The sequence below is a fragment of the Peromyscus eremicus genome, chromosome 15 (assembly GCF_949786415.1).
Source record: "Peromyscus eremicus chromosome 15, PerEre_H2_v1, whole genome shotgun sequence".
Lineage (NCBI taxonomy): Eukaryota > Metazoa > Chordata > Mammalia > Rodentia > Cricetidae > Peromyscus > Peromyscus eremicus.
The window spans coordinates 37122269-37134867 of NC_081431.1; the positions used below are offsets into that span (position 1 = coordinate 37122269).

Below are 12599 nucleotides of genomic sequence, written 5' to 3' on the forward strand. Positions count from 1 at the left end.
TCTTAACTAAAGCAGTCAGGAAAGAGGAGGAGAAGAAGGTGGAGAAGGGAGGTGGAGAAGGAAGAAGGAAGAGAAGGAGCTGGACAAAGAATGGAGGAGAGTTGCTAGGGAAAGAAGAGCAGTGAAGGATGGTTAGTGCGCTTGAGAGGGCTGAGTGAGGCAGGAGGATCCCAAGTCTGAGGACAGCCTGTTCTGTGTGGCAAGTCCCAGGGAATGGAGACCGGGTGGGGAGGCAGAAGGAAGTGAACAGGAAACAGGAATGATTAATAATCTATTCATGGGTCCTTAGGAGGGACAGGTCCACTGCAGCTCTCAAAGTCATACCTTGAGTACAACTGATTAGGATAAGATCCTTCCAAGTAGTCCGCTCCGGACGCAGGCTGAGACCATTCCCCAGGCCTGGGTACATAGTGGGACTGTTGGTAGGCAGCCCTGGGGTCCTGCGCCCTGGGGTCCTGCGCCCTGGGGTCCTGCTGCAGCTTTGAGCTCCGGTGGGCATCTTGCCATTGGTGGTACTTATCTCCACTGTACTGAGGGTGAGGATGGGGTCTGTAATGCCCACTCCGAAGCCCCCGGTTTGCATCCTTTGATGGTGCCATGGGCCTCCCTTGTGGCTGAGATGACCACTGGGGAACCCAAGGTTCCATCTCTGACTCTTTGATTTTTGTTCTTGGGTCTTGAGGATGCTAGGTAGTTATTTTAATTTCCTGCACACAAAAAGAAAACAAATCATCATTCTGGAAAACTGGGGACGTAGCTCAGTCAGTAAAATGTTTGCCTTTCAAGCACCAATGCGTAAATTTAATCCCTATCAGTTATGTAAAATGCCAGACAGACAAGGTAGTGCACACTTGTAATCCCAGTGCTGGGCAGGTAGAAAGAGGAAGATCCGTGGGACTCACTGGACAGCCAATCCAGCCTAACCAGTGAACCCTAGGTCCCAATGAAAGGCCTTGTCTCAAAAAATAAGGTGCATGGCTCCTGAGGAAGATACGCAAGGTCAACCTCTGGCCTATAAACACACACACACACACACATACACACACTCACAAACACACATGCACACATAGGCACACAGCCTTTAAACCTTTATCCAAACACCGTAGTCGATCAGATTCAGTAAAAAGAGCAGCTCTGGTCCTCAAAGTTGTCCAAAACTATCCATATGAGCACCAACATAGAGGAGTATAAAAAAAATCTCAAACCGATACATTAAATAAATAACAGGCTCGACAATTCGATTGATGCTGACTAAAAAATTAAGGCAGTACATACGGAACAACAGATGTAGGTGGCATGGGAGGCAGATAACAGTACTTGATGCAGCTACAAAATGCTATCAAGGAATTCCAATTAATGTTTCCTCATTTATCCCAACAGCAAATATTTATACAACACTTGAAACGGATTCCTGAGCTATCAGAAATAGAGTAAGCCTTGTGGGGAGCTAGTCAGGGTTCAAATCTTTACTATATCTCTTATCAGCTGGATAATTTTCTTAAGCTTCAGTTTCCTTACCCACGGAGATGCTAGACACTACAGGCTAGCGCTGCAGAGTTAGTGTTAAAGTTAAACATGACATAGGGAAAGTGCCTAGAACTGCCTAGTACATAGTAATTGTTCAATACATCATAGTAAGTGTCTTCAGGAACCAAGGTTAGGGCAGTGTGACTAAAGACTGTGTAGGTCTAGGGAGATGTGTCACTGAGGTAACTGTTGGCTGCATAAACGTGAGAATCTGAGTTTGAATCACAGAGAGAGAGAGAGAGAGAGAGAGAGAGAGAGAGAGAGAGAGAGAGAGAAAGCCAAACTTGGTGTTCCTGTGAGACAGTGAGCTTCAGATTCAGAGAGAGACCCTGTTTCAAAAAATAACATGGAGTAAAGGGAAGAAGATACTCAACATCAACCTCTGTCTAGTCTACGCTCATGCGCATGCACACACACACACACACACACACACACACACACACACACACACACACCCCTGTTTAAACTGATCCCATGAAAGACTTACCCTTCCTCTGGGAGAACCAACAGACACAAGTTTGGGGCTGCTGATACTGGAAAATGGAGAGCCAGGTCTCCCAGTTCTTTCAGACTGAAGACATTTAGACCTAGAAGTTTCTCTCACATCAGACTAGTTTCCCCACTCATTCCTCCAGCTAAGAACTAGCTCCAGGGACTGGTGTCCTTTCCCAGTGCCTCTGCTTGCATAGCAGAGGGGCCTGTGACTGAGGGAAGGCACAGCCAGGCCCTGCTCCTGTTCCAGAGCCTGCTGGGTCACCAGCATACACAGGCAAGGACAGCCCCCATTCCCTTCCCCGTGGGAATGTTGATGGCAACATGATTCTGAACGAACCTGTTAGTTGCCCTCAGTCTGAAAGCTTCCACATTCATCTGAAAACACTTATCAGAGGAAAAGGTCAAAGGGTCGTGTGGTGAAACCAAAATGACCCGGTTTGAATATGACAGAGCCAGGGTCCAGGGCAGTGAGCCAGGAGCTATGAAACAGCAGGATGTGCAGGAAGAGGAGGCCAGAGAGGGCCCTTCTGCTTCCAGGTCAGTCATAACACAGGACCTCAGGCCTTCCTCTCGCTTCCTCAAAAACCTCAGTCGTAATGATAACTTTGCCAGCAAATTCCAGGAAGGGCCCAATACCCCTTCTATACAAGGAGCCTTTGCTAAAAACCCATATACACCATGGCACTTGGACACAAGGAAGAAGAACTTAAAAAGTAATTTATTCACTTGTCCCAGACTTTGCACTAAGCATCCTGGCCCCAGCTACAAAGGCACAATACCCAATCTTTTCTTTGATAGTACATCATTCTGTCACCAAGAGTCACCAACTCCGGTAGGTTAGACCTCAGGTTATAATGAAGGGCACTTACTTTCAAACCTCTAAGAGTCTTAAAATGAAGGAATTCTGTCTATCATAACAACCACAGCTTTGTATCCACAGACGCGACCCCTTGACTCAGCAAGTACAATAGCGCCCTTTTGACTCAGACAGCCCAGCAAGCACAACTCACGGGAGAGGAGGGTGCCAGTGCCCCCACGCACCTGCTCTGCCGGCTTCCCACCTTCTTTCCGAGTGGCTCCAGGGACCTGCTGAGGAGTGCCTTCTCCTCTCTTCAAGACTGACAAAGTCCAGATGTCACATCTACCAAGACTCACCTGCCTTTCAAATCTACAGCCGATTAGTTACCTCTGCAACTGCCCGGCCTCCATGGAGCTGATTCATTAGGGCAAAGTACAGTGTCGCTCCCGCAGGCTGGGACAGTCCTGACTTGGCGTATTTGCTCAGAACCTGGTAGGGGCTGGTGCTTCTGTTTGCCTGGTCATGGACTGAACCAGCTGCACTCCAATGAGAAGACATCCAAAACCCCCGACACACAGCCAATACGGAAGAGGGACGGACGCTAGGGAAAGGAAGCTCAGGATGGCCTGAGGCAGCCTGGTCTGTGAGGCAGAGCACCACCTTCGGGGTGTGGACTTGTGACTGGCTTTGCCAGGGGCTGGCTCTGTCCCTCAACCTCTCCAAGTCTCAGCTTCTTTTTCTAATGCTTAGCTGCTGAGGATCATCAAGAGGGGCGGGGGTAGTACAGTCCATGAGCTACAAGCAAGTACACACTAAGAGCAAGCCCAGTCTTTCCAGATAGGAGCTGAGCGCCCGCCCTGAGACAGGTGGGGAGTAAATACCTGGATCCCCCGGCCTGGGTTTCCCTCACCCACACTTTTCCCCAGGGAGTTTTTGGTATGCTGTCAACTCTGTTTTCTAGCTGAAGGGACAATTTAAGTCCCAGTATTGAACGGAAGGCACTGAAAAGTTTTCCATCACAAGAAAGGAATTTCTCGCATTTGAAAAGCGTATTTCTTCATGCTACTAAAGTAAGCATGGAGTACGTCAGATCTCATTTGGAATATACATTTAAAATTTTCAGTCTTGCTATATATCGAGAGGCCTAATTTTTATTCTTTCAACAAACTTGTTTGTTTTGTCATATTACATATTAAACCGAGCACTCACACACGCAAAGAGAGAGCCCTACCAACAGCTGTATCCTCAGCCCAGTTTTTGAGAAGGAAGTCTCACTAAGTTGCCCAGGCTGGCCTTGAACTCACTCCGTAAACAAGGTAGACCTTGAAGTTGCTGTTTCCTACCTCACCTTCCTGAGGACTTAGGATTAGAGGCCTTCACCACCAGGCCCAAATCAAAAAAATTCTAACTAAGTTCCTGTTATTTGCCAGCATTTGCCATATAAAAAGATACTGTCCTTGTTTTCAAGCTGCTTAGATCAAATTAGCTTTTCATGTGGTACCTGGTCTGGGAGAAAACACTATTATCAGGTCAGATAGGTGATGTATCTAAGCCATAAGACTTTTTTCCCACCACTAACCTGAATCCTAGCATCTAACAAGAGAGCCCAAACCCCTCAGAGTGTAGACAGTGGTTCCTTACCATGCTAGGCCATGAGGTCTGCATCGATGCTTTTGATCTCTCTGGGAAGAGGCACTGGCGAAGGACACACGCAGTGACAGCAGGAATCAGAACCCTGTTAATCATCAAACAGGCTCTGTATCAAATTATGTTTTTATATATCGCCACGGCAGTCATAAAACTCTGACATAATTCTTTTTGCTTGTGAGATGGCATGAGATTTCACCCTATAACATCAGCTACATTCCCGGGGTGCCGGCACCCAAAAGAATCTCAGAGATCATTTGAGCAACTTCACTTTTTGACAAAAAAGAAATGATAAAACTAAAAACTACAGAAGAGTGATTTACCCAAGATTTTACGAAGCTGAATAGAAGACCGGTGAGAAGTGTATTGGTATGCTGGAGCTAGCTGCCTTACATAGGCCTTCTCAGAGCTGATTATGAAATATTGAAGAGTTATGTGAACTGGTCATTAAATCAGAGGTAATTCAAGATTCACTATGCTGTGGCTGTTCACACCACAGAAACTGGTGAATGCTGTGCTAGAAGATGGTTGGTTGGTTGGTTGGTTTGTCTGTTTGTTTGTTTGTTTGTTTTTCAGTGAGCCAGTTTACCATCGTACCGAGTTCAAGCCCAGACTCTCAGTTCTTAATTCCCTGTTCCTTGGGTTACTGAACTGTCATGCTCTTGCTAGCCTTAGTCGCACATTTCTAGTTTAAACATCTAGCCCTGTTACTCTAAACGCTCCTTTTGTGGCATCCCAAAGCATCTCTAATTATCTCAAGAGTTATTATGAAACTCTTCAAACACTCACCAACCAAAATTAATTTTAATTAGCTTTAATTATTTTGTATAGACATATGGCATACAACAGTTAAATGGGTCACAGAAGGAAATAGATTGTGGTGGGATCTCACCACTCCAAAGCATTTGGGATTTCTCAATCCCTGATTTCTCCAGCCCCAAATAGCTACAGTTACCAAGTCTTTCTTTCTACCTGGCAGCTAAATTCTTCCTGGCTTCCAGACAAAATTTATCCAGCTTGACAATGTTTTAAGAGTTCAGGCTCTAGTAGGAGGAGATGTAAATTAGTCCTGACACTCTAGTCTCTGGTTGCAATGCCCCTGCATGAACCCACAGATTCCCTCACGCCCAAACAGCTACTGTCTTTACACTACCCTTACCCTGGTGTCCTGCCCTTGTACCTGATTCTTGTTCTGCATCCCAGTTATTCACCAAGGGGCACCTTAGGAGATTGCTACTCTGTGTAAATTTCAGAGTCTCTGGCTTCCTTTCCAAATGCCAGGCTACTCTCTAGGGTCTTGATTCAAAGAGCTACCCAGTATATAGGCTGAATGTGATTTTCTACAAATATTTGCAAACTGAACCCCTAAATCCTAATGTGATAGAGTTGGAAAGTGAGGACTTCAGAAGGTAAGCAATTGTATTAGTGGAGCCCCTGTGAATGGGGTTAATGCCCTTATGCAAAGGCCCAAGGGAGCTTTCTTCCTCTCTGCTATCACGGAAGGATACAACTAGAAAACAGTTATCAGCAAACCCAAAAGCAGGTCCTCATCAGACAGCAGATCTGCCCACAAATCAATCTTGGACTTCCTGGGCTCTAGACGTGTGAGAAATAAAGTTCTGTCATTGAAGCCATCAAGTCTGTAGGATTCTGTTGCAGCAGCTCAAGCTGATTAAGAGCTGTCCTGGTGTGAACCACGTCTGACAAAAAGGCCATCATGGCTAACAGTGTCACTGAATCTCTGGCCATCAGATAGAGCTGGCAGATGTGAACACCCACCCAGCTCCAGGTCAGGTTTGCAGTGAGTCCCTCAGTCCTGTGACCTCAGGATTATTAGCATTACAAAGAACAGCCCAGCAGATGAGAATGTTCCCCAGCCTTGGCTTTCTTTTATTACCAAAATTAAAAATGTAGAGAGCAAATTAAGAGGTTCTGTGTTAACACGTTATCAGTATTTATTATCTACTTCCTGTGCTTGGTCCCATGCCCTGTGCCTGGTATGTGGTAACAGCTCAGTTGACTTTTATTTATTAAGGTCTTAAATGTAGAGCAGTAACAACTTCGTTGTGATTTCTATCCAATTGCTTTCACAACAAATACCAATAGACTTGTATATGATTTTATTTTCTTCTTCTTGCTTATTCACAGTTTCTAACTTTTCTGAGATAGATAGATAGATAGATAGATAGATAGATAGATAGATATCATTTAATATGATAAAAAATAAAATTGCTTTTAATCAATATTATATCCAAATGTGTTGTCACAGTAGTAACTAATTGGGTACCCACTAAGTAGGGCAATCACACCCCAAGATTGATTAACTGTGGTAAGTCTGCTATTGTGAGGATAACTTGAACCATTCATTTATAAAGCAAGTATTTGTGGAATAACTATTGTATACCCAACTGTATCATGTGCATTTGAAGCACATAGAGAAACAGCATATGGTCCTTGGCCTAAAGATGCTTTGAATTCAGTGAAGTATCAGACAGTGTACACAAGGATTATTCTAACACTGATTTTTCTGGGGAAAGGACATCCAGAGGAAAGTATGGGACAAAATGGGAGTGGGGGGGGTACATTACTTAAGGCTATTTGAGAAGGAGCAGGTAGAACATATACATGCATTTATATATTTATATGTGCATTATACAAGAAGAAAGAACATATGTGAATGGAAGGCAAGTGCCACGTGTTTTATAGAATAGAGTCAATGTTAGTTGGTGCTCTGTTAACCAGTAAAGATTGGGAGAGAAGTCAAGGACATTTTCCAGAGCTGAAAGCATGCATTTTTTTAATATACAGTAATCTTGGGAGAGGATTCCATTGGTTAGGAAAGATGATGGGGTCAGTTTAAGACATGCTAGGTGTAAGGGACCTCGGGGACCTCTATATATACCAGACCCAAGAAGGAAAACTCCCTGGAGTAGATTGGCCAGGTCTATTGGCTGCCTCTAGGGTGAGCATTTGGAAGGGGACTTGAGAGACACCATAGGGTATAAAATGACCAGTGTGGAAAACGGGAGGGAGCTACAACTGGAGTCGTGCCCTCAAGTAGAAAGTGGACTGAAAATGCCCAGATACTGATCAGAGAGTCTGGCTCCATGTGAGAGCCTTTACCCTCCAGGAGGGCATGGACTTCCTGTGCTTGGTCCCATGCCCTGTGCCTGGTATGTGGTAACAGCTCAGTTGACTTTTATTTATTAAGGTCTTAAATGTAGAGCAGTAACAACTTCGTTGTGATTTCTATCCAATTGCTTTCACAACAAATACCAAATTACACTTTTAAAAAGAGATTCCAAGGAAGTAAAGGAGAATGTTGAGGCTGTGAGTGAAGGGATTTGGCCAACAAGTGAATAAACTGTATCCTATGGACACAAATAAGCAAAGACAGGCACGTTATGTGTATGTCTTGTTCAACTGAGATCACTAGCTATAATTGAAAGACACATTCCAACACAAGAGTAAAAGAAAAAACCATTAAATTTCAATACAAATTTTTAAAACTGAGTCCAGGTGCAGAAGACTGGATAGTTTCTATACGTGTCAGGACACGTTCGTTTTCAGCAGTGTCTGGGGGCATTGTGGCTCTTTCTTTTTAGTGAGCGAGCATCTCACAGTCTCTCACTCCAAGAATGAATCAAAGGGTCCAGGATTCATAGGGAGTAGCCTCCTGAAGTCCAGCAAGGCCACCCCTGAAGCCAATTTTACAAATAAGTATCTTGTAGCCTTAGCCACTTACTGGCCACCAAAGTTTTCATCCTTCCTTTAGGTGAAACTGGTGACAGGAAAGACACAGAAGGATGCTCTGGTCAAGAATTCCAATTATGGAAAGGTAGAGTGCCAAGAAAAAATGGTGCCTGTGCCAGAGTCAATTAGCCTGGCACAGACACTCTGAGTCACCAGTGCCAGTCCTGGGACTTACTGAAGCCTTAGAAACAAAGCTTGGCACAATCTATACTTCCATTAGCCCAAAGAACCCTGCAGATGAACCCTGACAATGGATTCCTTTTATTGCCACTTATCTGGCCTCCCACAAACCTGTTCTTCCTGCATCCAGCTCTGCCACCGAGAGCTAGAGAAACAGTCCATCATCATCCAAGAAGGACTCCAAGCTTCCTTGGCAGCCCTGTGCTGGCAGAGGGGTCCTACTTCCCATCCATTCACCCTCCCATTTTATTAGTATCCTCTGGGTCAGTACCAGTGCACTGGTAGATGGATGTTACTGTGACTTCAGGCCCTGTGTCAAGTGTCAAGGAGCACAGCAGCTAAGTGAGACAAAGGTCTTTAATACTCTCAGAGTGTTCTCCCTGCTGTGGATCAATAGCTGTGAAGTCCTCAGAAGAGGAGCACAACTCAGCCCTGGAATAAGAATGTCTAATGTGAGTCCCTGTTCTACCATGTGCTGGCCATGTAAACTTGTTAGTTATAACTATAGCTCCTTTTCTTCATCTGCGGAGATGATCACAGAACCCTACCTTGCAGAATTATAATAAGGATAAAACCAGATCTAAAACCTGCAAATAATTTATATATAGTAAACATTCAAAAGGTGTTAATAATTACCACTTCCCTAGATGTGCTAGAAAATGCACTTCAAAGTATTCTCCGCACATTACCAGTAAGAGACCTGAATATCTATTACTACTGTGAAATCAACAAATCCTCTTTGACACTTAATGCAGTGCCTGCATTGATCCAGGACTTAGAGGAAATAGAGAAACAGCGTCACTTGACTACACAGGGGGAAAAAAGTGAATGAATTAAGGTGAGAATGTCAGCATTAGCAACTTTAAGGAAGTGTGGTCCAATGCTTCCTGCAAAGGAGGTTGATTTGCTACAGGAACAGGGAAGGATGCCATAGGATGAAGCATGAATTTGCTTTTATAAGCTATTTTAAATAGAATTTTAATTTAGCATCAATAAAAACATTCTGGAGGGAAGTTTAAATTTGCATTCATTTTTAAGACAAGCATGAATGTCAAAAAAAATTCCACATTGGCTATGAGACAGATAAACAGACATACATCCTACACCCCCAGAAGTCATTCCTTGCCACTTTGTGGAGAAGTTTGAGAGACATATTCTGAACAAGAGCAGACATTCAGACACACAGAGCCAATGAGCTGGAAAGAGCCTCTGGAAGAAATCCATCCCTGCAGGTGAAGCCATGACTATGCCAGCGAGGCTCAAGCCAAGGCCCCTGCTGATGTGCCCTTCTTTCATTTACAGACCTAAAGCACTCTGTACTGATGGGTAAAATCCTGTATTATATAAGACCTTGAGCGTTCAACCACTGCACTGCACCAACTCACTGTTTATACAGTCCTAAAAGTCTAGTACTGCCTTGGTTTTCCTGGGACACGTGGTGTTTCTTCCCTGGGGAAAGTAAGTCCTTGGGGTCCTCATAGAAATACATCCTAATAGTTAAAGCTCAGATGCCCTTCCTGATGGATGGATGGCACACAGATATGTGTCTCAGAATCCCAGCTCAATTGTTTGAAGACTGGGAATACCTGCCATGCAGCTCAGCAGTCTTTTCCTCTTCAGGTTACACAGCCCCAACCTCATTCATCAAATCTCCATTTTAATCTTTCTAGGGAATACCAAAGTTCCAAAGAACTGGGGACTGATGGGACTAGAGAGATGGTCCAGTGGCTCAGGCCACTTCCTACATGCAGAAGACTAGGATTTAGTTGCCAGCACCCACGTTGAGCAGCTCACAATCACCTCTAACTCCAAGATATCCAACATCCTCTTCCAGACTCCCCAGGCACCTGCACCCATGGGCGCATACATGCATGCGCACACAGAGACAAACACATATGCTTACATGCACATAAAATAAATCTTTTTTAAAAAAAAATGGGAATCGAAACTGAGCTTTAATTTTTTTACTCAGCTATTTCCCAGCCATGTACATTGAAAAAAAAAATCACTCAATTGTTATACTGTTCCAGATTCTTCATCTTTAAAATGAAATCTTAAAAGTGCTTTTTTAAAGGGCTGTGATGTGGATGAAATGAAATAACACATGGAAAAAGCACCAAAGAAAGTGCCTGTTAAACATGGGGGTGGGTTTGCCTTTCATCCAGGTTCCTTCCATACTGTATGACAACCTAAGCTACACATGCAGGTGATGATTGATCAATTGATTGGATGCAGTAATGGAGAGCCCTTTGCACTTGAAATTAGATTTGCATCCCAACACCTCCAATGATTAGCTGTGTAGTAAACAAGTTACTTAACATCTCAGGCAAAGTATCCTCCATGGTTAAAGGAGTGCATGATAATAGATGCCTTCGTAAGACAATGGTAGAATAAGTGAGGCTAAGTACTGTTTGTAGCACATACCCAATGTTTTCATTAATATTTTAAGAATAAACAAATACTTGGGCTAACAGGTGTGGCCAAGCTGTTGGCCACAGGCCACATGAGCCCAAGAGTGGCGATTAATGTCGGCCAAAGTTTTTGGAGATCACATTGTGTAGCAATGTTAAAAAGTTAGATATCCCTTGCTAGACACACTTAGAAAAGTACCTATATATTGTTAGTGTTCAACAAAGGTTGCTATTAAAAGAGCAAGCACAGCAGCCAACCGTTGACATATGAGACTTCATGAAGTTAAAAAGCTTCTGCACAGAGCCAGTGAGAGCCATGGCTGAGTGGGTTAGGGTGCATACTGTAAAGCATAATCTGAATTCAACCCTCAGCCCCACAAGAGAGGAAAGAACTGGCCCCCACAAGTTGTCCTCTGACCTCCATATAACCACTGTGGTGTGTACATACACACACAAACTAAAGAAATGTAACTTCTAAAGGCTTAAAACTTCTGTACAGCAAAAGAAACTATAAGCAAGTGAAGAGGCAGCCTCACAAAGTGGGAGAACATCCTTGCCAGCTGTACCTCCAATGGCCGACTGATGTCCAGAATAAGAGAACTTAAAAACCTCAACAACAGGAAGACAAACAACATCATTGAAAAATGGACCATTTTTAAAAAAGAAATGTAGCTGGCTAGAAAGACTTTAATACATGTTCAACATCATTAGCCACTGGGGGGGAAACACAAGAATGAGAAGATTCCATCTCATCCCCGTCACAGTGGCTGTCATCCTGAAATCAAAGGACAACAAATGCTGGAAAGAACGTGGAGAAACAGGAACCATCTTCCACTGTTGGTGGGAGTGTACACTGGCGCAGCAACTGTGCATTCAGTCTGGAGGGTCCTCAAAAGGGTAGAAACAGAACAACATGACCCAGCTATACCAGTCAGAGGGATATACCCAAAGTTCTCTACATCCTACTACAGAAATACTCATTCAAACATGGTTGTTGCTTATCTACTCAGAACAGCCAGGAAATGGAGTCAGCCTAGATAGCTGTCAACAGATGAATGGATAATGAAAATGTGATACGTTTACACAGTGGAATTTTATTAGCTGTAAATAAAAAATAAAATTGCAAGTAAATGGATGGTACCGGAAAATAATTATACTGTATAAGGTAACCCAGGACCCAGAAAACTCTACATGTTCTCCCTTATATGTGGATCCTACCTTTAGGGTCTGTGTGCTTAACTTGGAGTACTTAAAGAGGCCAAGAAACTAGAAAAGAGTCATTGGGCCAACGGTTACCTCAAGAGATGGTGAGCAGCAGAGCATAGGGAACAGGAAAACAGAGAGAGGGGATAATGGAGGGGTTGCTAAAGCAGAGATGGAGCAGAAGAAGAGGAAGGGAGAGGAAGAAGGAAGGGAGGATTAACCAAACTGAAGAGTGTATGGAAAAGCCACATGGTTTATAATTTGTAAACCAATTTTAATATACATTTTTAAAACATACTTGGAAAGCAGTTAGCCTGCAAGCTAGATACTGCCCCTAATAGCTATAGTTATTCAATGAAATCCTAATGCCCAATGTACCTCCTTATGAGTTCCCCCAAAACACCACAAGCCCTTGCCGTTCCTCTTGGTTGCCCACCAGAACTAATGGAGAAGATTCTATTGCTGAAGACACCATACATCTCGGTTGTAATGTGTAAAGATCTGAGCTAGAACTAGTCTGGAAGCTTCCTCCAGGCTGGCTAGTTTTCACCGCACAGGAAGTTACCATGCAGGCTTCAAGGGCT

General features: G+C 43.8%; 1 protein-coding gene across 1 annotated transcript in view; it reads right to left on the reverse strand.

The window, feature by feature from the left end:
* Sec16b (SEC16 homolog B, endoplasmic reticulum export factor) overlaps positions 1-688 on the reverse strand; it is a 41855-nt gene extending 41167 nt beyond the window's left edge. The window contains exon 1 of the mRNA XM_059280628.1: positions 325-688. Within this exon, the coding sequence (XP_059136611.1) occupies positions 325-647 (323 nt within the window). The 5' untranslated portion in view covers positions 648-688. The remainder of the gene's footprint in view (positions 1-324) is intronic.
* Positions 689-12599: the final 11911 nt, after the last annotated feature.